The sequence below is a fragment of the Suncus etruscus genome, chromosome 8, assembly GCF_024139225.1.
Source record: "Suncus etruscus isolate mSunEtr1 chromosome 8, mSunEtr1.pri.cur, whole genome shotgun sequence".
Lineage (NCBI taxonomy): Eukaryota > Metazoa > Chordata > Mammalia > Eulipotyphla > Soricidae > Suncus > Suncus etruscus.
In genome coordinates, this window is record NC_064855.1 from 4,704,270 (window position 1) to 4,728,607 (window position 24,338).

The 24,338-nt window shown below is 42.6% G+C and overlaps 1 protein-coding gene across 2 annotated transcripts; it reads right to left on the bottom strand.

Moving 5' to 3' along the window:
- Positions 1-8,980: 8,980 nt before the first annotated feature.
- AASDHPPT (aminoadipate-semialdehyde dehydrogenase-phosphopantetheinyl transferase) lies at positions 8,981-24,329 on the bottom strand. 2 transcript variants are annotated; one of them, XM_049778581.1, is made up of 7 exons: positions 24,098-24,329; positions 22,756-22,981; positions 14,768-14,889; positions 13,919-14,080; positions 10,606-10,674; positions 9,802-9,946; positions 8,981-9,683 (listed from the first exon to the last, which is right to left on the bottom strand). In XM_049778581.1, the coding sequence occupies exons 1-7, from the start codon at positions 24,278-24,280 to the stop codon at positions 9,679-9,681; spliced, it is 912 nt and encodes a 303-aa protein (XP_049634538.1). In that variant the 5' UTR covers positions 24,281-24,329; the 3' UTR covers positions 8,981-9,678. The 2 variants fall into 2 exon arrangements, with proteins under 2 accessions (XP_049634538.1, XP_049634537.1); XM_049778580.1 differs by lacking the exon at positions 8,981-9,683 and having other exon boundaries at positions 9,788-9,946.
- Between the last annotated feature and the right edge of the window lie 9 nt (positions 24,330-24,338).

Sequence of the window (24,338 nt, forward strand, 5' to 3'; positions counted from 1 at the left end):
ATCTCTGAAAAAAACACCTGACAAAGGTCCTTCTGAACAGAAAGCAGAGGTGAGCAAGAGCCCCAGTGGCTGGCAAAGCCCATCTCGCATTGCCTACAAGTCACGTCTAGTCTCTGTTCTGTTAGCTATTATGATGGCTAAGGGAATGGCAAACTCCCACTTCCAATACCCAGAGCCTCTTCCCACCTTTGCTGGTTATGTTCTGCTGGATTCTCTGCAGCCCCAGCTCTCTCCTCCTCAAGCCTGCCTGCTTTTGACCCTCTCTTTTGAATCTTTTCTCCACCAGAAACCTCAATTCATCATAAGGCATCAAAACTGACATTCACCCAGAAGATTCCAATATCTCCAGTTCTAAATTCTTATCTAGGTCTTAAATCATTTAAACTATCAGTATTTGCCTGATATGTTGAAGACTTTTTTTCAACAAAATGGACCCAAAAGTGGAATGTATCAGCCTCTCTACTAAAACTGTTTTCTTCTCAATTTACACACAGTACAATTCTTTCACTCATATTCAAGATCTAATAATTATTGTTCATTTGTTCACTGAAAAAATAGTAGCTGAGCATCTGTTTTCACATCAGGACTGGGTACTAGGCCAGCTGTGAAAGGCATTTATTTGTCATATATTTAATTTATTTTTTCCTTTATTGACAATTCACGTCTAAGTTCCAGAAACTCTATACACTATCTGATAAATTCATCTTGCCCTATTTCAGCTTTACTGCAGCTCAGAGCATTATTATTTTTGATTTGCTATGTCCACCCTACAAGCTGCTTTATCTCTGGTCTTTCTTCTTAGTCTATTACAGAGGATCCTCTGGTGGACATATGAGAGAGAAAGAGAGAGAGAGAGAGAGAAAGAGAGAGAGAGAGAGAGAGGATATATGAGAGAAAGAGAGAGACAGAGACAGAGAGACAGAGACGGAGAGACAGACAGAGATTGACAGAGACAGAGACAGAGACAGACAGATAGAGACGAGACAGACAGAGAAAGAGAGATCAAACATGTCCCTTCCATCCTGGCTCTGACTCTGGTGAGCAAAAAACAAAGCACTTCACTAATAGCAGTGGAACAAATGAGACATTGGAAAAGTAAAATGATCAGGTGTTGAGAAATTACTAATGCCCTAGATAAAAAACCCAAGACCAGTGAGAGCAAAAGCTCAGCAGAACTAGATTTAAGGAAGGAATTATGAATTTATACACTGCCTTAAAGTCAAAAAGTGAAATGGGGGGCCCCCTGGTGGGGAATGAATAATTACCTTCTGTGCTCGTACTGTACTATGTGTTTTCAGAGAATAAATGCTGGCTGGTCAGACACAGCTGCGACATTGTGGGTCCACTAAGGGTTTAGAGGCATCAATAGTTAGTGGAAAAGCACAGGCATGAGCCCACCGCAGGCACAAAATATCATTTACTCTCTGCTTCTACTGTCCTTCATCCCTTTTCCCGTTTACAGCTGTCTCCTCAAGTGTCCTCTCAGCGGCAGCAGTGGTTTTATGCACAGAAGCCAGGGTGAATCAAACAGCACAAGGAGAGATGCAGCTACCGGCATGAGGCGCTGTGATGTCACCAGTAGGGCCAATGTCCTACGTGATCCATTACTGAGAGGAACACTGTCATGGGACACACAACAGAGCAGCAGCATGTCTGTCACTAAGACCCCCTGGATCATCCAGAGAACAGAAGCTCAAGAAGACCTCAATGTAAACTCTAAGCATTTGGCAGAAAGGCACAGGGTAGAGACTTCCTACAGTTGCACAAAACAAGTCCTCTAAGTAAATTCCCTTATTAAATATACCACCTACTGATCTGCCTCTCTGGCATCTTCCCTAACCCTCCTCTTTCCAAATCTCACCCAGGAAATCTCACAGGCTGTGAGGCAATTCTTCCTTTGTATCTCCTGCAGAAATGCACACACACACACACACACACACACACACACACACACACAAACACACACACACATACACACACACACCTCTTGGAGCTGTATTACAGAAAACTACACACACACACACACACCCTGGATATACACTATACAGAAATACACACACACAATGAAGCTGTATTATACAGAAATACATTCTCTCTTCTCTTTCAGAAATATATTCTCCTCTCCCCCCCCCCTCTCTCTCTCACTGTCAGGCATGTGACTAAAGCCTCTCCATCTACCAAACTAAGGGGTTGGTTACAAGTGATTATACTTAAATTTAAGACAGCACAAGTCACAATGAATTATAAACCTCAATGCAAACAGACTAGAATTTAAAACATAGCTACTATAAAACTTCAGATCTGCAGAGTAAATAAATCCCTGTCTATTTGAAACAATCAGCTATATAAAACTTCAGAGAAAAATGACTTCCTCTTTAAAAGGTAAATAACTGACTTTCACAGACTACAGTCATTGTTTTTAGCAACAGAACTCATGTCGAGAGCACAAATAACACTATCAAATATCAGTGACCTGATCTGCATAGCAGACTACAATAACAGCCATTGCCTCAATATGATTCACTGTATTATTCTGACACATAAAAAGGAAGTGTTAATATTCTTAGTGGCTAACTTCTGCAGATGAAAGAGTAATATCAGACTATCAGACAGCGCAATGATTAAAAAGATATGATAGTCGAATTCAGCTTGTGCGCATAATGATTCAGACTCTAAATTGAATTCTACTTTCTGATATATGAGACCATGCTTCAAAGGAAATTTTGCTGGATATGAAGACTGTGGCAGTATTGTTTCCTACTCTTCACCCTTCATTTTTGTTTCAAAGCCACTAATGGAGGTATTCAGGCATTATTTCTGGAGGGGTTTTGGCGATCACATGCGGGACCAGAGATAAAGTCTGGGTCTGCTGCGGATAAGACAAGTGCCTTAACCCAGGTATCAGCTTTTGGGCAGCACCATTATTCCTCCTAATTGGAGTAGCAAAAGGAAGAAAATGACCTTCTGAATCCGACTTCTGAACCAAATTCAAGTCCATGAAGAGTGACCTTTGGAAACAGCATGGCCTCAGGAAATGTGCCAGCTCTATTTTGCACCTTTGTGGTGAACAGAACACTTGAATACTGATCATACATTGTAGTGTGAGAACCAAAGCCCCTCAGGCCGAGGACCAAGGTAGTTCCAAGCCCCCAGTAAAGTGATTTTTCTTGAGGCAGGTTTAAAGTTTAGGAACTTTTTCACTCTAAGGATGAGGGGGATTAACTCAGAAATTAACCACAGATTGTTGTTGGTTACCGTGACTTGACAGTGACCATTTTGCTATAGCCTCTCTGCCATTTTCCAGTTTTGCACCTGCAAACTGCCTACGTGCTGTTTTGCTACAAGGCCCCTGAGCCAGCAGGAAAAAAATGCAGCCACAAAAGTAATAAATAACTTCTTAGCCCAGGGGAGAAGAACCACTCCCAGGAATGGAACTATACTCCCCTGGCCCACATTCTTGAGTTAACAAGGTATTCATTATTGTTCTGTGCAACATTGTTTTTACAAAGTTAATTCTTTTTTTTTTTTTTTTTTTTTTTTTTTTTTTTTTTTTTTTTTGGTTTTTGGGTCACACCCGGCAGTGCTCAGGGGTTATTCCTGGCTCCAGGCTCAGAAATTACTCCTGGCAGGCACGGGGGACTATATGGGACACCGGGATTTGAACCGATGACCTCCTGCATGAAAGGCAAACGCCTTACCTCCATGCTATCTCTCCGGCCCCTACAAAGTTAATTCTTAAGAACTTGCCCCACCATAAATCTGTTAAGAGCTTGGGAATGTGGTCAGCAGACCCTACCCAGGGTCACAAGGTGTTTCCATGGAAACTGCTTATCTAGCATGACTTGCAAGTTGTACTGCCCCCTACCCCACTGCCCACTTTCCATATTTGGGGAATGATTTACTTTCTTTGTTCCACCCAACCTGTACTGTGTTTATACCTTATTTGGAATAATGAAGTGGCCTGCGCGCCAAAAGAGTGATTGACATTACCTTTTGCCTGCCCCTCTCTACCTTGTCTATATAAGAGGATGCAGGATCACATTAAAGTGCCTTTGAACGGATTTTTCTGTCTTGGGTCATTTGTTATTAACCTCTCTCAGATTTTTTCAACGTGCGATTGTGTGATCTGAGCCTTGCAAAATAAAGGTGCGGTTGTTCGTGAGCCTCTCGTCCACTCTCCGCTGGCCGGGCCCCTTCGGGGGGCTTATAGGACACCCGCAGAATGTACCCTCTAGCAGGGGTCCTCAAACTTTTTAAACAGGGGGCCAGTTCACTGTCCCTCAGACCATTGGAGGGTCTGACTATAGTAAAAACAAAACTTATGAACGAATTCTTATGCACATTGCATATATCTTATTTTGCAATGAAGAAACAAAACAGATACAAATACAATATGTGGCCCGCGGGCCATAGTTTGAGGACCACTGCGGAATGTCAGGACCCCCTTATTCTGCTGATAGTGGAACTAGGTGGGTTCAGAATGATCAACCTAATAAAACCTCCCCACTTGCAGATGAATCAGAGTTGAAACATCAACTCTAAGAAATGATGCGATATGTGCGCAAATGGAAATGGGCCAATCATGTATGCTGTGAAGGTTGAACTGCTTGTATTAACCAATGAAATGCTTGTGTGGGCCTGGGTTATGGACACTAGTGAGCCAGGAGTGGAGAGTGGACAGTGAGCCTAGTGGGCATCAACATGCTTGCGTCCTGGGATGGCAGTCCCACGAGATCAGCATCTCCAGCTGCTGTGGGACAACCGAACCAGGAACTTCTGAGAAATGTCTGTTCGCCTCCCTTCTCAGGAACCTGTCAGGAAAGGAAGCCAGAAGCCTGGGCTCTCTGGGCAGAGGCGGGGAAGGTCACACTCACCAGCCCAGCAAAGTGTGTCCCTCCCTGCAGTCTTGAAGCTACTACTCCCCAGGACCATCTCACAAGGAACCCCAACACTCAATGATTGCTTGATTTCTAGGGATGACTCAGATGTCCTCTTGTCTTGCAATACTCCTGTGGCTCTGTATCCTCAGGATTTTAACCTTCAGCGAAGTCTTTACTGACTTTTTGTCTCTTTCTACCTGGACATCCTGGGAACGATATGCCTATAAGAAAATGTTGTGGTGGTTTCAGGCCTCTGAAGAGATCTCTCAAATGGTACCAGAAATGAAGGCAATGGAGAAAAGCTATGTCACTTTGCAGGCAGGGGCTGTCCTTTTGGTAGCCTCCACAAATTCTTCCCGCCCACTTTATTCTCAAAAAGCTACCTGAAGATAAGACCCACTCACAAAGGACTCAAGCAAACAGTGCAGAAGCAATGCCCATCATGGTGGTGACATTTCAGGGTGTACGCTATAGAAACTCAGTCTTCAGGGAAATGACAAGGTAGGGTCCTCTGAGCAAATTTCCCAAGATGGAAGCGTCCGACCTAACCCTATGGAGGAGCTATTGCAGTTTGAATTGGATTAGCGATGAGACTTAGGCAAAAATAAAACAAAACGAAAAACACCAAAAAACCCCCATAAAACCAATTACCAACTCCAGAAGAAACAAAGTATGGGGCTGAAAAGGTACATCAATTCTCATGTGGCTGATCCAGCTTCCATCCCCACAAGGAGCGGTGTCCTGTAAATCCAGATAATGGATGGTCCCCTCAAACCCCATAACCAAAAACACAGCAGCTCACAGCTTCACATAATTGTAAGGATATAGGGGCTAGAGTACAGAGGGGAGGGTGCCCGCCTTGTACAGGGCCAATCTGGGTTTAATCCCTGAACCCCAGATGGTCCAGTCTCCAGGAATGATCCCTGAGCACTGCTGGGTATGGCCACAAAACAAAACAACAAAATTACAAAAGTGCTGAAGAAAAGGAGGAAAACATATATGAAAGCATTGCATAAGATTATTATTTCTGTTGTTGTCCCACCTTCTGCCTTCCAAGTGGAGTGCTGTGGAGAGCCTAATAAATAGTTTGGGAGTGAAGTGCTTGGGGTATTTTGGTAGAGTTTACTATCTGGCTCCAGGTGTGTTTGGAGCTGGTAGTAGGCTGACAAAGGACTCTGCATCCAACGTTCTTGTCCCTTTACCCTCCTGTGTGTGCGGATTATTTGCTGCGAATAATTATTTGCTGCTAATAATAATAAGAAATATTACCAAGACCTCCTCCCTGCAAGGAGGAAGGGGAATGGGAATCAATTTCTCATTCCAGGAGCTCTTTGAGGATTCATCGATAAACAATCAAGGTATAAACGGGACCCAACAGAAAATATATATAATAGTCATGAAGCAGAAAAGCAAAGTTTCATGGGGCCTGAGCAATAGCAGAGTGTAGGGCATTTTTGCCTTGCATGCACTGACCCAAGTTCGATTCCCAGCATCCCATATGCTCCCCTTAGCATGCCAGGAGCAATTTCTGAGTGCAGAAACAGGAGTAACTCCTGAGTGCCACTAGGTATGCTCCAGAAGCCAAAAAAGAAAGAAAAGTTTCACATTAAATATTAATATATATAATGTATATACAGTGAAAAAATATAAACATTATGTGGGTACATGATAGTAATAAAAATACCATTTAAAAAGAGGTTGTGGGGCCAGAGAGATAGCACAGTGGCGAGCAGCCGATCCAGGACCTAAGGTGGTTGGTTTAAATCCCAGCGTCCCATATGGTCCCCCGTGCCTGCCAGGCGCTATTTCTGAGCAGATAGCCAGAAGTAACCCGAGCGCCACCGGGTGTGGCCCAAAAACCAAAAAAAAAAAAACCCCACAAGAAATAAGTGGTTGTCTTTTTTAACTTAGAACTGTAGATTCAATGACTCGTGTATTTGTGTGTATTAAAAATAGACAAAATTTAATGAAGTACACAGCTAATATTTCCAGTTAGTCTTTTTATTATTATAGTGAGATACAGATGACAAATTTTTGTTAGCACTATTACAATCATGCTAGGAAAGACACTTTGTTATAAATGCTACCAGATCTTTGTAAAGACACATTATTTACTATACTTGAAATATGTGGGCATGCTTAATAAAATTAAAAAATTAGAAAACATTCCAATTATTTTACTGAGCAAAGTGATTTTATACAATTTACACATAACTTTAATTTCAGTAATAGAAACAAAGGAATTATTCCATTCCTTGATATTGAACAAGGTAAAACTCCCCAAGACATGCACTATGACTATATAAAATTATATCATCAATATGATGGTCTTGGCATCTTATATATTATGTTCCCACATTAAATTAAGTATTATTTACTAAAATGAAAACAGGCAAAGACAATGAACAGTCAATAAAAAAATGTATACAATCAATAACAACACTGACCGATCAACCTCACTTGTAATAAAATAAAAATCAAGTTAGAATGTCACTTCTTTGGGCAAACATTAAAAACAAAAAAGTTCACAACTGACTGGGGATTAAAGACTTAATTTCACTTCACTACACTTTCAGTATATAAGTGAAATATTCAGTTATATACCAAATACTCAGTACTTCATTTAAATACTGATAAAGTGTAAATTTAGCAGGCTTTCCGGAGAGTAATCTGGCAAATAGTTCTAAAGATGTGTTTGAGCCCTTTCAACCAATCATCTCCTTCTTAAAAAATTCGTTTTTCCAGGATCTGATTAAGTATGCACCTTTAAGTATGGTCGCAAAGCCAGTCACTGTGACTTCATAGTAAGAAGTGCAAACAGAATGGTGAGTTCGGAGACAGAGAGAAACCAGGGCACAGTTTGACTCATGCCTTTCTTCTCACCTCACCATAGCCCCACAGAGCAGGACTGTTGGATGTGGCATTTGCAGAGACTCTACACAAAACTTTTAGTTTTTCGCCAGAAGCATTCCCTGCCATGTAAAGTGAGCAAGAGGCAATTTTGCTGTAAGATAAATTCTTAAAAATTAAGAAAGACATTAACTAAAAAGGGCACAATGAAAAGGGGGGGCGTGTCTTAAGTTCTCTCCCACTTAGCATCAGCACAGCTGTCAGTCAGCCAACACTACAATGTGTGTCTGCACCTGAGGCTGCTGTTTCCTCATTCCACAGGATGGAGAGGAGTGGCAGGGCCTACCTGGGCTCAGTCATTCCAATGTGCCAACAATACCCAGTCCTTCTAGTTCACCAGATTCTGAACCAAAGCCCCAAATCGAATCTATCTCTTATTTTCCACTACTGAGTAGAAAAATCATTTTTAAGAATTTATGCTTAGCAAGAAGCAGGTAGCTATTTCCTTTTCCCCAACAGGTGCATAAGAGGAAGATTCTTTTATTTTGGGGTTTTTGGGTCACACCTGGCAGCGCTCAGGGGTTACTCTGGCCCTATGCTCAGAAATCACTCCTGGCAGGCTCGGGTTACCATATGGAATGCTGGGATTCGAACCATTGTCCTTCTGCATGCAAGGCAAACACCCTACCTCCATGCTATCTCTCCTGCCCCAAGAGGAAGCTTCTATTTTAGCCTCAACCTAGGGGATAAAACTGGTAGATGTTAGAGAATAAGCTGTTGGTAACTAAATGAGCAGAGCAACTAACTACTCACTCCCCAGTGTCCTCTGAGGCAGCTCTTCGTTAGTGGCCTCTGGAGCAGTGACAGGCTCAGAGAACAGGCCACATGACAGGCCCGCCAGCCAGAATTTTATTTTAATTTTTGTTTTGGGGCCTCATCCGGCAGTGCTCAGGGGTTACTCCTGGCTCTGTGCTCAAAATCACTCCTAGCAGGCTTGGGGACCATATGGGATACTGGGGATCAAAACTGAGTCCATCCCAGGTCAGCAGCATGCAAGGCAAACGCTTTACTGCTTGCTATCCCTTTGGCCTCCAACCAGAATTTCAAGAATACCAATGACTGACAAAACCTGAAACTAAGCTGCCAAGCAGTAAAATTCATCTTTCACAGCCACTATGCCTTACTGGCCATTAGACTTGCGGCAGATTTACAAGCCAGGTGCTTAATGACCTGGTCTGAGTCAATAAACATTGAGGGGCTATCTTTCGGGCCTCTTGAGAAGAGCGTTCCCTGATCAAACTGAGCTGGGAGGAGGGAGAAAGGTCTTTGTGGCCATTCTGAAGAAGTGACGCTGTGAATTTAACAGCAGGTTTTAGGACCATGAAGTCCACAAATAAAGCAAAACAAAGGCTGAGGCAAAAACAAAAAACTGTTAATGGTATTTCTCAACCGTGCATTATATGATCTAATAAATATTACTGATTACTAAAGTCAATTAATATTCTTTGTTATCTCTGGTCAAAAGCATCCTAACTATTATTAGTCATATAATAGAACATGGTAAAGCCACGAAAAGTTAAGACACAGAGCACACTTATAAACAGTAGATATAGCATTAAGAGAAAAAAATTACAAGAAAATTATATTATGTCCCCATTAAAAAAACCCAACAAGTATATTAATATAGATTCATTTACCAAGAAAAAAGTCTGGAAAGATATAAGAGGTTTAGGAATAGTTACCTCTGAAAGATAGGGATTTAAGTGTTTTCTTTTTGCATGTTTGTAGTTTCTACTTCTGTACAATGAGCGTGTAGCACTCTGTGATATTCCGTCACGGTTTCTATTTCTTCGGTCCATCCGACACGATTTTGGGAGGAAGAGGTAAGCACGTATCCTAGCGAGCTATCTTGATCTGGGAGTCTGCTTTTTCGTACGAAAAGCTGTTTTTAAACTGTTTTGTGAAATAAAATGTGATACCATGAGGAATTTATTTTTTAGTGAATACAAAAGATTATAAACAGTTTTCATTTCCCCGTAGGACATAAGGAATTATTATCATGACTTTGTACCATTTCGTATTGGGATTTCCTCTGTGAAGCAAAAACAGTCCCAAAATGATGGATCTTCAGGAGTCATAGGCACAGCCGATGATATTAAATCACTAAAAGTGAGGACAGTAAACTCTCTCTGGGTTGATTTAGAATGAGATGAAACCTAAATTGGAAAGAAAACAAAAACAAACAATGCCTTCATTGTTACCATGCTATTATTAGTTCCCTCAACTTATAATTACAAAAACAAGACACATTATTTCAGAACACATTACTGAATATATTAATATTTCTGGTAATTTTTTATTCCTTATATTAGTGCTCCTAATATAACAAATCAGCCTCCCCCACAAGAAATTTACACAGGATTAAACTGTGGTATTTGGTGAAGATATCAACTGGGTCATGGGGTCATCAGTTCAAGATTCCTGGGTGGGACTGAGAGGTCCAAGGCAGGTTGTGCTTCGAGGTGGGGGGTGGGGGCAAATTCCACCACAAGAGTACTGAGCACAGAGCAGGGGACAAGTCCTGTAGAGCCCTGATGAGAGTCAATGTGGCTGGGGTTTCACTGCGATAGCCCAAGTTCTCTGCTCTGGACTTCTCGGATGGAACCACTCCCAAAACAAATTGAAAACACCCCCAAATGGAACTTGAATAAATCACAACAGTTGTTCAGGGCACGATTCATTCCATATTAAACTCAAATTAAGCTTTTCAACACTTGGAGAGTGGATGCTTTCATGACTCATCCCAGACAGACTAATACCAAGACTAATATAAAACTAATACTAATAACAAGTCAATGAGATCTTGAAATCTTACATCCTGTTTAGATCCATCAGGTTTCCTGAGAGCAACTGCAACAAAATGGTGGTCATCTATTTTGCTTTCCTGAAATAGAAGAGGTACAGAGGTACTTTTTGCATGCATTTAAAAAAAAATCACAATCTTAGATACTTACCAAGTTCTCTTCTCCCCTACCTCACTGAAGAAACCATGTATGAGCCTTTATTCGGAAATACTGCAATACTGTATTTCCTGAAAGGAATACATTCTCACGTAGGCACAAGAACAACTTTGGTGAATTTTACCTTCAAAAATAGTTAGACCTAGTTATCTCTATCCCAAAGACCATGATGATGCCATCAAAGTCCTTCGTAACTTCCCCCTTCAATGGCACAGGTGTCGCTCTCTTAGAACACAGCCTCATTCTTCCCACTTTAAAAGACAAAACTGCTTGAATGTTTCTTCCTAACTGATATTATACATTAGCAACATAGTACTACCTACAAATAGCAATCTGTTGTCACTGGTGAAGTCACTTTTAGATAAACCTACGGTATATTACAAAGATTTCAACACTTTTAATAGACATTTAGTTAAGCACATGCTATAGTTTATGTGTGTGTGTGTGTGTGTGTGTGTGTGTGTATACACACACACATAAATACAGACTTATAGTTATATAGTTTGTAGAAAGTCATGATGCAATTGTATAGGTAAGAACTGACATGTAATTATCTATTTTCCCCTGTGTATGAGACAGGAAAAAAGAAATTTTATGTCTTAAATATATGCAGTTCCCAGAAAAAAAATGAGAAAACTATGAAAAGAAAACATAAATTTCATTGGCCAGTCACTTCACCACCAAGGCAAGTTAAGTTTTCCATTAGTTGAAGTGGGCAGTTAAGAATTGGAAATACTTGGGCCCGGAGAGATAGCACAGCGGTGTTTGCCTTGCAAGCAGCCGATCCAGGACCTAAGGTGGTTGGTTCGAATCCCAGTGTCCCATATGGTCCCCCGTGACTGCCAGGAGCTATTTCTGAGCAGACAGCCAGGAGTAACCCCTGAGCACTGCCGGGTGGGGCCCAAAAACCAAAAAAAAAAAGGAAATACTTAAAAAAAAAGGAATTGGAAATACTATTACTTAGAGAGTTTTTATTAGCCTTTATCCTTTCCTTTGTATTTTAACACATTAAGATATCTTAAAAAAGTAAAAATAAGTTTCAGTAAGATCGGCACACATCACAAAAAAGGAAAACAAGCAGTGCTGGCAGGGATGTGGAGAGAAAGGAACTCTTTTTCACTGCTGGTGGGAATGCCGTCTAGTACAACCTTTATGGAAAGCGATATGGAGATTCCTTCACAAACTGGAAATTGAGCTTCCATACGATCCAGCTATACCACTCCTAGGAATATACCCGAGGAACACAAAAATAAAATACAAAAATCCCTTCCTTACACCTATATTCATTGCAGTGCTATTTACAATAGCCAGACTCTGGAAACAACCAAGATGCCCTTCAACAGATGAGTGGCTAAAGAAACTGTGGTACATATACACAATGGAATACTATGCTGCCGTCAGGAAAGATGAAGTCATGAAATTTTCCTATACATGGATGTACATGAAATCTATTATGCTGAGTGAAATAAGTCAGAGGGAGAGAGAAAGATGCAGAATGGTTTCACTCATTTATGGGCTTTAAGAAAAATGAAAGACATTTTTAACAGTATCAGAGACAAGAGAGATGAGGGCTGGTAGGTGCAGCTCATGACATGAAGCTCATCACACAGAGTGATGAGTACAGTTGGAGAGATGACTACACTGAAAACTATCATAACAATGTGAATGAATGAGGGAAGTAGAAAGCCTGTCTCGAGTACGGGTGTGGGGGGGTGGGGAGGAGGGAGATCTGGGAAATTGGTGGTGGGAATACTGCACTGGTGAAGGGGGGTGTTCTTTACATGACTGTAATCACATAACTATAATCACGTTTGTAATCACGATGTTTCAATAAAGATAATTAAAAAAAGAAAAAAAAGAATAAGTATAGGAAAATATGGCTAAGGAGGAAAAAAGATAGCCAACTATCAGAAAACTATCAAAAATAGGTGAGTTATTTTCCTTTAAACTAAAAATAATAAGCCCACTGCGTTTATAATAAGCATAATTACTCTTTTTGATAAATGATCTTCCCCTTGTTCTTTACCCTGAAGATATTGACAATGGAAGTGTTATAACATACAGAAATACTCTGGCTGTAAGTTCTTTCAGAAAACACTTGTATCAGCAGTCCCAGAGCACAGAGCGAGGCAAATAAACACCAGAGGCAAGGGGATAATGAACTGTTTTCTTTCAGCCTGTGAAATCCAACGTAAAGAGTGGGTAAATGCTGTCCTCTGCAATTTACCCACTTACCTTGTGACAAGTCAAAATTCACTGCAACCAACCAACCAACCAACCAACCAACCAACCAACCAACCAACCAACCAACAAGCAATTCAGACTGCAGTGGCAGGAAGTGTCTATGACACGGGTAGCACGACTAGACAGGCCGTTTAACAATGGCTCGGTCACAATCAATCATGACACCACAGAAAGCTCAGTGGGCAACTCCACCCTACGGCCGTCCTGTTGTGAACACCTCTAATAAGCATCAGCTGCAAAGAGGAAAGGGAGAGAGACAGAGCAAAGAGGGAGAGACAGAGCAGAGTGGGAGAGAGAGAGAGTAGAGAGTGAGAGTCTAAGGGAGACAGAGAGAGGGAGAGGGAGAGAAAGAGATCGCTCTGGCAGGCAGGATAGTTCGTAAGTCGTCCAACTGATGCAACGATTACAAAAACATAGTTTAGATTTTAAGTTTTAGCAAACTGTTCACAGTTTTCCTTTCTTAAAATAAAGGTTTAAGCTATAACCTGACATTCATATTCGATCAATCCTCCTCACTGTCCTTTAAGACGAGCCACAGATTCTCAACATCTATGTTCCTTTTAACCTCCATGGGAGAAATAGCTTTTAGCTTTCTTGACATATACTTGAGGGATAAGGGACTGCAATATATTAAGATAATTTTTGTCTTGGTAGCAGTTGTCAAGATATTTTTTAATACTATTTTTAATTGAATTTGGAAACAATACAAGTGCCTGAGAACAGATGAATGAATAAAGAAGTTAATGTTGGATAGTTTTTAATAGACCATAAGCACTCTGAATTAGCCCTGGGCCTCCTTCCCTCACTTCTTTCAACAGCAGCTTAAAAGTTCAGAGTTCTCAAAAGACGAGGACCAGCTTCTCCATATTCATTTCATATGTGCCTAAAATAAGGACATTCTCAGAACAGGGCTAAGTTCCCTACCTCAAAGGTCCACTCCTTTTCTTCCTCCCCATCGAGGAACAGGCGTGTTTCTTTATACACTTGGCCAATCTCCAAGTTCAACGGGGAGATATCAAACTCAAGTCGCTGCAATTCAAATCCCAGGCCAACACCAACTGCTTTTATGAAGCTTTCCTTCAGGGCCTGAGAGATAGAGAGAGGAGAGGAAGAGAGACATGTTTCTGCCTTTGAGCTTTCAGTCAAATACTTCAGAAAATCGAGAGCACCAGAGCAGTAGTACAAAAGGCACTTGACCTGCAAGTGGTAAACTCAATTCAACCCCTGGCACCCCTTTAATCTTCCAGCACTGCCTGGCATCTCTCCCAACCTCCAAACAGCTGGACTTGTAGCTACATTTATAGTTGCCAATCTTTCAGCCCTTGGTAGCCTGGGATCAAACCAGCTGTGGGATTTGAGGGGAACCCCTGAAGCCTCCCTCCTCAGACTCCATCCCAGTGGGAATCCCAGTACTGAACTCACTCACTCACTCACTCACTCACTCACTCACTCACTCACTCACTCTCACAGTTTGAGCAATATCTTCAGTTTGAAGTAGTATGTTTGTGAAGTGAGGCCTTGTGTATGTGTCTCCCTTTAAGAAAGAAGCATGATAGTGATTAACTGTCTTGCTTTCAGATTATGAAGCATCTGGCAGCACAGTGACGATACTTGGACTCTTTTTAGATGTTTTAAAATACATGATTCCCAGTGAGTGTCATGTTTCCTTTTAATCCTGTTGAAACCACTGCAGAGTAATAAAATACCTTTGGCTCCGACTTTGACACAGTTATCACCACAGCTATTTACTGTCAGAACTAGAAAGAAATATACCCAATTCCTATAAAACATATCCAGCTGAGTCCACTCATTCTTAAAGCTTCTGATGGTCTCCCATTCTTTGTTGGTGAACTTTCTCTTCATAATATGAAAGAATTCTGAAATTGAACCACGGCCTGTCAAATGAGAAAAAGGCAGAATTGAAAGGGGGAAAATACCAAATATAAAAATACATATCCTTGTACTAAAAGTTACAAACTAAAAGGGGGGGGGGGGGGGGAAGAAGGCCATCCCTTACTTTTTTTTTGGTTTTTGGGCCACACCCAGTGACGCTCAGGAGTTACTCCCAGCTATGCTCGCAGACAGAAATCGCTCCTGACTTGGGGGACCCTATGAGACGCCAGGGATCAAACCGAGATCTGTGCCTTGCAGGCAAGGCAAAAAACCTTACTGCTGTGCTATTGCTCCGGCCCCTGCCCCTTACTTTTATTGTTTCCAATAGTCCTAAACAAAATACCAACAGATCAATACAAGTTGATAACTGAGAGAACAACAGACCTGCAGAACCCACTGGGACAGGGACATTCCTCCCGCTGGGTCACAGAAAAGGCCGATGACCTCCAGGAACAGATGCCCGGGACCCCCAAGTTGATCAATGTCACACCAAAGTCTTTTAAAGTTCTAAGCAAAAACTGGGGCATCTCCTACTTTGATGACAGAACTTCATAACCCACAGCACTCAAGAGCACTTCAGAAGAGTCCTGGAGCAAGTGCACGCTGGAGGTATACCCAGAAGTGCAGGACTGGTAACATGGGGGACCCCCATTCACCCCTACATGGCTGGGTGAAAATTCCGCTTGGTTAAATAACAGGAAGGAAGAGAAACAAACCATCTGCTTGCTACAAGTGTTAGGTATGGTGGAAAAATCCAAGGCAGTTTCTTTACTCAAAACTATCAGTTAGAAAAGCAGCAAATACATTTCTCTCAAGGTTGATCTTGACATCTTCCATTATGCTGTCCTCAAATGAAAACTAATTTTAATTTATATTCTTTTGGTATGAGAAAAACTCACTTACTTAAACAAAAATGAATACTATATATTTTTAGCCTCACTGTTCCACAAACAGCAAAACTATATGGCCTTGGAGAAATGAAAAATGACAGAACTCACGAGGATCTTATTCCCAGAAGTATCAGTGAGATGAACTTAAATATATACTATATACCTTTGCATTTCCCCAAGTTTATACTCATTGCTAGGCAGACACAGTCATCTTTCATTTATTTGTATACAGGCAAAACATGTACAAACATTACAGATAATGTAGCCTGTCATTTGTGATTTTTAAACCTCACAGGAAGCCTAACCAGGCACTTCTAAAATATTAGACCCCAAAATATGAGACCCCCAACGATGCAGCTCCAGTTCCTAAAATACCTATGTCCACCTCCCCTTAGTTAATACTTTCCCTGCACAATCACTAATACCCCAGAAAAGCAGCAGTTAGAACTCCTAAGTGGGCTCTACCGAAAAGGTCATCAGGTAGAAGAAACACTCTCTTTCTCCCCCAATGCAGCTTGCAGAGAGTTTCTATATTAGCAGTATTACTATGGCACCCTTCCCATAGAGAAAAAACATTAAGTCTATTTGCCCACAAACCCTTTTAGGATGGGCCCATTAACCTGGCTTCAACCCAAGCTAGCCCTTGAGTCCTTTGAGAAGATCTCCAGCTTTAGCACCATTGCTGAAACAAATAACCCAAACTCCAAATTCTTTTTCTGTCAGCCTCAAGAGTATAGTTTTCAAGTTATAATTTCATAAATTTCATGCAGTCCTCTGACTTTATTAACTAAAGACGAGCCAAAGGGCGAAAAAATTAAACACGCACGCTAATCTAAAAGAAACTGACATACAAAGCTACCCTGTTTTGAGAGCATTTTTTTTTTTTTTTAATTTTTTATTTGTAATTATGAGAACAAGGATGCAAAGAAAGAGGACAAGGTAAAGTTACAGTGGAAGGACAATACATAACATAATTCTCAGAAGTCCCCTTGCTGATATCCCAACTTTGAAATTTCATCCAAAGAACATTAAGATTGTAACACACTATAATATTTCTTAACAGCACACAAGGCAATCTAAAGCCATAAAACTTACATAACTCCTTAAACATTACAGGCATAGCATTTTTTTTTTTTACATTTCCATATTCATGCATATTAGCTTAAGTTGACCTCAAATCTTAACTGGGTTCTGTTTAAGGATTAGAGTCAAAGGAGCACAGCAAAAATGGTGTTAGAGTGGCAATTGTTGTTTGCATAGGCCCACCAAAATATGAGGGACATGGAAAGAAATAACCTTGGCCTAAATACAAAAAGACCCGACCCCTGAAGGTTCCTGGCACAAGACCAACTCTAGGCTCCAGGCAAGCTAGATCGTCCAATCCAAGACATTGTCTGTAGTGCCAACACACTTATATTTTTCACACAGTCTCTGTTGTTGGTATCAAGCTTCTGTATTTAAGATCCTGGAATCTGTATATCCAACATTGAAGTCAGGATGTGGAGCGTCCTCTGGTTTCACCTTACAATCAAAGGGCAATGCAGGGAGCCCTGTCCTGTAAGCAAATCGTTGTTGTTGTTAAGTCTTCTCAGTGTTAATGGAAGTCTCTTTTGAGCAGGACAATGTCTGAGCAGTGTAGAGTCTTCCTTGGTAGAGGATTGCTTCCAGGTGATGCTATAGACCAGCCTGGATGTTTTGTGGATGGCTTCCCTGGTTCAGGGGAATGCCCTTTATTCTGAGGTCTGTGCCAGGTCGTTATGTCAATGTTCAGGGTGTAAGGTCCCTTTGCACTATAAGATTAGTCTGTACCAATCTCTATTAGATAGGATCTTATTTATATGTATAGTATTTTCCCATTTTAATGTGCCTATGCAAAAAAGGAGCAATGCCACGTGGTGTTCTTGGCCCATAAGGGGGTGATAAGAACAATTATGGTTCAATCATAAGCATTAATCTGGGGGACTCTTTCTCTAAGATTCCTTGTTAAACAGCTCAAAAAGAGAAGAAGAAAAGCGGTTAGAATCGTCACTATATAAGACAACATTTAGTAAGAATTATAGCTGTCAGAGAAAAAAAACCAAAATATTCTAAAGAAATACGTGTCCATTTTATGTATCTTGAAACAGTTTGGGGTTGTTACACACAATGCACGGCTTTGGTCTGTGATAACGCTTGTACACTACTGATTAAAAAGAGTAATGTAGATTAGAGATGTTTGGGGGGGATAGAGAGTAAAGGAATAAAAAAGAGCTTTGTAGGGATGTGGGAAAGGGCACGATACATAATAAAGATTCTGGATACGTAAAAAGTAACATAACAGTAGGAATACACTTAATATATGAAGTACGCGCGGGGGCGCTAGCCCCCGCGCGGTTCTGCAGTTTTGGGATGCAAAGGGCGGGATTTCTCCCCCGCCTCCCCCCAGGGCCCGATTAACCAGGCGTGGCCCTGAAGACCCACCAGGTTTGGGGGGATCTTGGCCCCCTGGACTAGGAGTTCAGCCCAGGGGACCTGTGGCTAGCTGTCCTGCCCAGAGCCCCCCACATACCAGTCAAACACCCAGAAATCCTGGCATGTGGAGTGGTCTGAGCCCAGCCGTGCCTCTGCAGTTTTGGGATGCAAAGGGCGGGATTTCTCCCCCGCCTCCCCCCAGGGCCCGATTAACCAGGCGTGGCCCTGAAGACCCACCAGGTTTGGGGGGATCTTGGCCCCCTGGACTAGGAGTTCAGCCCAGGGGACCTGTGGCTAGCTGTCCTGCCCAGAGCCCCCCACATACCAGTCAAACACCCAGAAATCCTGGCATGTGGAGTGGTCTGAGCCCAGCCGTGCCTCTGCAGTTTTGGGATGCAAAGGGCGGGATTTCTCCCCCGCCTCCCCCCAGGGCCCGATTAACCAGGCGTGGCCCTGAAGACCCACCAGGTTTGGGGGGATCTTGGCCCCCTGGACTAGGAGTTCAGCCCAGGGGACCTGTGGCTAGCTGTCCTGCCCAGAGCCCCCCACATACCAGTCAAACACCCAGAAATCCTGGCATGTGGAGTGGTCTGAGCCCAGCCGTGCCTCTGCAGTTTTGGGATGCAAAGGGCGGGATTTCTCCCCCGCCTCCCCCCAGGGCCCGATTAACCAGGCGTGGCCCTGAAGACCCACCAGGTTTGGGGGGATCTTGGCCCCCTGGACTAGGAGTTCAGCCCAGGGGACCTGTGGCTAGCTGTCCTGCCCAGAGCCCCCCACATACCAGTCAAACACCCAGAAATCCTGGCATGTGGAGTGGTCTGAGCATTTTATCTGTTCCAAAAAGGAACTGACCTGACCAACAGGGAGGATTTTTCACATATTCAAAGCCAAACAGCGACACACTGTGGCATTATGGTGAAAATACACAATAGGCAAACTCATTTAAAAAAAAAAATAGCGGGCTGGAGAGATAAGGTAAGGCATTTGCCTTGCATGCAGAAGGTCGTGGTTTGAATCCAGGCATCCCATATGGTCCCCCGCGCCTGCCAGGAGTGATTTCTGAGCAGAGAGCCAGGAGTGGCCCCTGAACACTGCCGGGTGTGACCCAAAAACAAAACAAAACAAAACAAAATAGTAGGAAAATAAAGAGTGAATTTGTATTGTAAACATTCTGGAAGATTGTGCTGAATAAAAAACAGCACCACACATACATACACCTTCAATTGAAGCACCCTACTGCTACAGAGATACCAACCAAGGTCTGAAAAACCAAATTTTCCAGGCGTATAGCTTTATCACTGGGAAATAAAGAGCTGGAAACTAGCTGCCTCGCAACTATGGACTAACAGGACACAGAAACTAGACTGGCACCTACTGCAATAATTACCTCAAAGTGATTTAAGTCCCTTAAGCTAATACTGAAGGTCTATGGGCAAAAGGCGTACTAAAGTCAAACCTTAAGGCTTAAAGCTCAGCCCCATAGACCCTCCAAACCCAAAGTGAGGTGTGAGCACAATAGCAGCCAGATGAGGGGACCAGTCTCCTGTAAGGAGGGGACTGGTCTAGCCTGGCCCGTATAGGCTTGGGGGCTCCCAACAACATAGTAAAGTTTGTTTCATTCTCCAAGGGAAAAGAGGCTTCGACTCCAAGGTGCTGATTTGCATACAAAGAAACTTGAGGCCTAAGAATTGGTTCAGAAATGGATTCAGATACAAATCTAGGAATGTTTGATGTTTGAGCCTCCTGAGCTTCCAGTTACCTGAGCTGCTTTCACTCACTCTCCAAGACTTGGGTCAGGCCCCTTGAGTCCAATGTTCGCACCCCAAACTTTCTTATCATGCTATTTAGCATTGCTTACTAGGTTTCTTAGCTAAAAAATGGCTTCCAAGAGTGGATGGCTGAAGGAATAGAATGGTCAAGTTCCTGGAAAGACTTAAAAATCACTGTTAGCCATAATGTGGCAGGGTGTGGTCATTGCTAAACCCTCTTGTCTGCTGTTTTATCAAGTTTTTTTGGTCTATTTATCAAAAACTGTGTTTTGTGGTATACTGTGAGACAAACATCTAATGGTTTTCAGGTGATTTCTTCACAAAAAAAGAAGCGGGCTGGTGGCTATCTTCTTTTGGCTAAGTGTGATCCCTGTAATTACACCTACTATATACAGTGCTTTTGGAATATGATACAGGCTTTAGAAAGTCACACAGAGGAACCCTGAAAATTGTTGGCACAATTTTGATATGGTAGAAATGATGGATGCCCGCTTCTACTCAGCTGGACTTAAAGAATAAGACCTGCCATCTGCGATAACCCAGAATTTAGAAGTTATGATGCACAATAAACTAAGTCACATCCACAAACCCAGACTTTTCACATACACATGCTGAGTTCCAATGATGCACAGACATATGGTTCAAGTCCTATGGTTCAATATCCTTTCCGATCATGTTTGGCTTTAGGAAAAGTTCATGTGGGGCTGGAGTGACAGGAGAGCAGGTAGGGCATTTGCCTAGCACACCGAAAACCCAGGTTTGATCTCTGGCCCCAGGTTTAGATTCCTGGCATTTCAGATGGTCCCCGAGCATCGCCAGGATCAATCCCTGAGCACCACAAGGTGTGACCAAAATAAAACAAGACAAAACAAAAGTTCACTTAAGAAAAACGTAATGCAGAAATAAAAGGGCTTTTTTCCCAAGTTCACCCAGTTTTTTTTTAAAGTAAGGTGATCCTTCAGATCTTTCTGAAAACCAATTCATCACTGGAGAAAAAAGGACATGAGCACATTCAGATAAAAGGCAGGAAACAATGAAAGGAGAAAGGCCTGGGGTCAGAGATGGTACAAGTCATAGTAGTGATTGGGCACTGGCCTTGCATACAGTGACCAAATGAGCTGGGTTTGACTGTCTTAAGGTATCACATATGGGATCCTGAGGCTCCAAGATATCTGTGCTAGCCCTGAGCAGATTGCAGTAAGTCCTTCCCGGTGGTCCAACAGTCAAAAAAAAAAAGCAAGATGCATATTCAGGCTCCGATCCCTCATTATTATCATTGTCAGATGCCATCTTTATCAAATTAGTTAAAAGCAACCTCCACCTGCTATTGGGCCTGTTAAAGGCTCAGAGTTACAAGCATCAAATTGCTGCGATGTACGGGACATCTGGCTTGTCTATGGACCACACAACTCTGTGCTAAAAGCAGTGCAAATCCTAACCTCTGTCCCCTAGGCGTCTAGCCTCTGTGAACAGGAGGTATTAATCCTAAATCTGTCCATGGGTGTATGTGTGGGTCACACGTATAAAAGAGGTCGGCACCACTCAGACCCCATACTGTTAGCAGTTTCAATGATGACCAGCTACAAACTTTTTTTTTTTGGGGGGGGGGAGCCTTTTGGTCATACCCTGTGACACTCAGGGCTTACTCCTGACTATGTGCTCAGAAATTGCTCCTGGCTTGGGGGACCATGTGGGATGTTGGGGGATTGAACCACAGTCCGCCCTAGGTCAGCACATGCAAGGCAAATGCCCTACTGCTTGTGCCACCACTTTGGCCCCATTAACAAACTTTTATGGCAAAATCTCACAATATAAATATTCTGAAAATTACTTTTTTGTTTGTTTGTTTTTGGTTTTAGGGTCACACCTGGTGGCGCTCAGGGGTTACTCCTAGCTCTGCACTTAGAAATTGCTCCTGGCAGGCTTGGAGGACCATATGGGTTGAAAAGATTCAAACCACTGTCTATCCTGGATCAGCTGCATGCGAGGCAAATGCCCTACTGTTGTGCTATCTCTTCCCACCGAAAATTACTTTTTTAACTATCTTAACGTTCTACAAAGAATTTTCTTTTAAGCACAAATACATGTCATCTCTAACTGAAGACCATGCTATACTTCGGCATCAAGATTTGATTCTTCAACAAACCAACAACTTACTGATGAATTTCTGGAAAATACTGGAATAAAATGACACAGAATTGCTTAAATCTGCTTAAAATGCTATTCGCAATGAACTTACTCTTGAGTCCAATTAGACTTAACATCTTTTAATAGGCAAACAGAAGTGTTAAAACTGCATTACGAAGTCTTTAAAAATACTGTTTTAGGGCCGGAGTGATTTAGCACAGCAGGTAAGGCACCTGTCTTGAGCATGGCTGATGTGGGTTCGATCCCCGGCAGCCCAAATGGTTCCCTAGTCCATCTGAGCGCAGAGCCAGAAATAATAACCCCTGAGCATACCTGCCAAAGAGTGTTTCAACTTTGACTTAACAAGCGCAGGTATAAATTAAGAACATCTCTGTGTTTTTACTTGCCTCAAGTAAAACATCTCTAGGTTAGGAAACTCGACCTTTTTACCTCCTTTTTACTTAACAGTCTGTTAAGATCCAAAGAAATGTACCTTTTTACAAATATACTCTCTCAGCTAGACTATCTTTGTGCACTGAGCGTACTGTCCCCAAAGCTGGAACAATTCACAGTGCAATAGAAAGGACAGAAAACCAAGACATAAGCCCCAGCAGCATGCAAAGGTCATCACCTGGAAAACTAGTCTTCATGATGTCGATTCCAACTTGGAGCTCCGGCTCAGCGGCCAGCACGGCATAATCCCCTTGGTGAGAGATGTTGAAGTTGAAATTGGGGTACGGGTTCGAGGAGTCTTTTGCAAGAACTGGTTTTCCCTTAGCAGTTCTTTGCAAACGAATGTTATTCCAAGGGATATTTAATTTCTCTGCTACTAATTTTCTTATCATCAGACGACCAGCCTGTGGAGTAAATAAAACAGTTGGCATGCATTGGGATCTACTTAATATGTAGCTATGGAACTGGCATTAACACACAAAACTTATTCCGGGAATTTTAAACACATATACACTTAATTTCAAAAAATGTGTTTTGTTAAAATACTCAAAGACTGCATTATGATTTAAACAATGCTCCCTAAGATAGAAAATGTTCCTTCTTACTTGTTCTCTTCTTCCATCAGGAAGGAAGCAGGTAACCCTTCCCATTGCTTAAACACGTCTAGATAGATTACCAGCATAAGGTTTAGCTCTCTGAGTCCCTCCTAGAGAAATACACTTTTAAACCTGCACGTGTTTAAAGACTGGAAGGTACACTTTAATTGTGGCATTAAATTACACGATCAGGAGACCACTTCTATGACTGGAGTACATTTTAGGGTTGCCTTTAGTTTTGTTGCTGGTAATAGGGTTGTACACATCTAACTTGGTGCTGTATTCTCAAGTTCAAGAGCAGCCACGCCAGCTACGGGCAAGCCTCATAACAGCTATCTACCCCTCCGTCTATTCTTAATCCCCCCCAAATCACAAGCCAAATAACCAAGAGTATGTGATGACAAAAGAGAGATAGTGTCAAAGTTTCCTTCGAAGTTGCTCCTTCAATTTGACTGAGTTTTCAAGCCTGCAAGAATCCAAATTTCTCCCATTTTTTTAAAATAAAACATCATTAGAATTCAAAAAATAAATAAAAACTCACCCCTGTACCCTCAAAAACGCCCTAACACCCCTACATGTCAACCCTAAAGGGCCCAAAGTTGGGGTTGGGAACCACTGAGCTGTCTTAGGGTAATGCCAGGGTGGCCTCCATCTGCAGCATAATATTGGGAAGATTTGCATGTGAGAAAACATGCAACCTAGAGTGGAAATGCATGCAACGAGGCTGCCCGGGTGGGGTGCTCCTAACCAGGCCTTTCTGGGGAGATCAAGGGGGTGATGCTACCTGGGCCTGCCTGGCCCCCAAGCAAGGCCCAGGCCTGTGCACCCGTGAGAAGCGGCCACCAAGGCAGCCCCGAGCGGGTATGAGGGTCCCCGCGTGCACCCCGAAACCCAGATCCCCGGGGGAGCCCCCCAAGCACCAACCATGGCAGCCTTGGCATCCCGGGCAAAGACGAACTGGCCTATGCGCTCCTTCTCCTCGGGCTGGATGGAGCGCACGGCCAGCAGCCAGTCGGCTCGGCTGGGCAGCCAGGTGCCGCAGGAGAAAGCCCAGCGCACGCCCTCCATGGCCGGGAACACGCAGGAGCACCGTCCAGGGAGCACCATACACCGAGCACTGGACACTGGGCACAGCCGAGCCACGCACAGCTGTCACCGCCGCCGC

Bases quoted from the DNA above. Each gene is read 5' to 3' on its own strand.
- AASDHPPT (XM_049778580.1), bottom strand. From the start codon at position 24,280: ATGGTGCTCCCTGGACGGTGCTCCTGCGTGTTCCCGGCCATGGAGGGC. The intron at 22,982-24,097 runs GTTGGTGCTTGG...TTTACTCCACAG, and splicing joins GGGATGCCAAGGCTGCCATG to GCTGGTCGTCTGATGATAAG. The intron at 14,890-22,755 runs GTGATGACCTTT...CTCATTTGACAG, and splicing joins CATGAAGACTAGTTTTCCAG to GCCGTGGTTCAATTTCAGAA.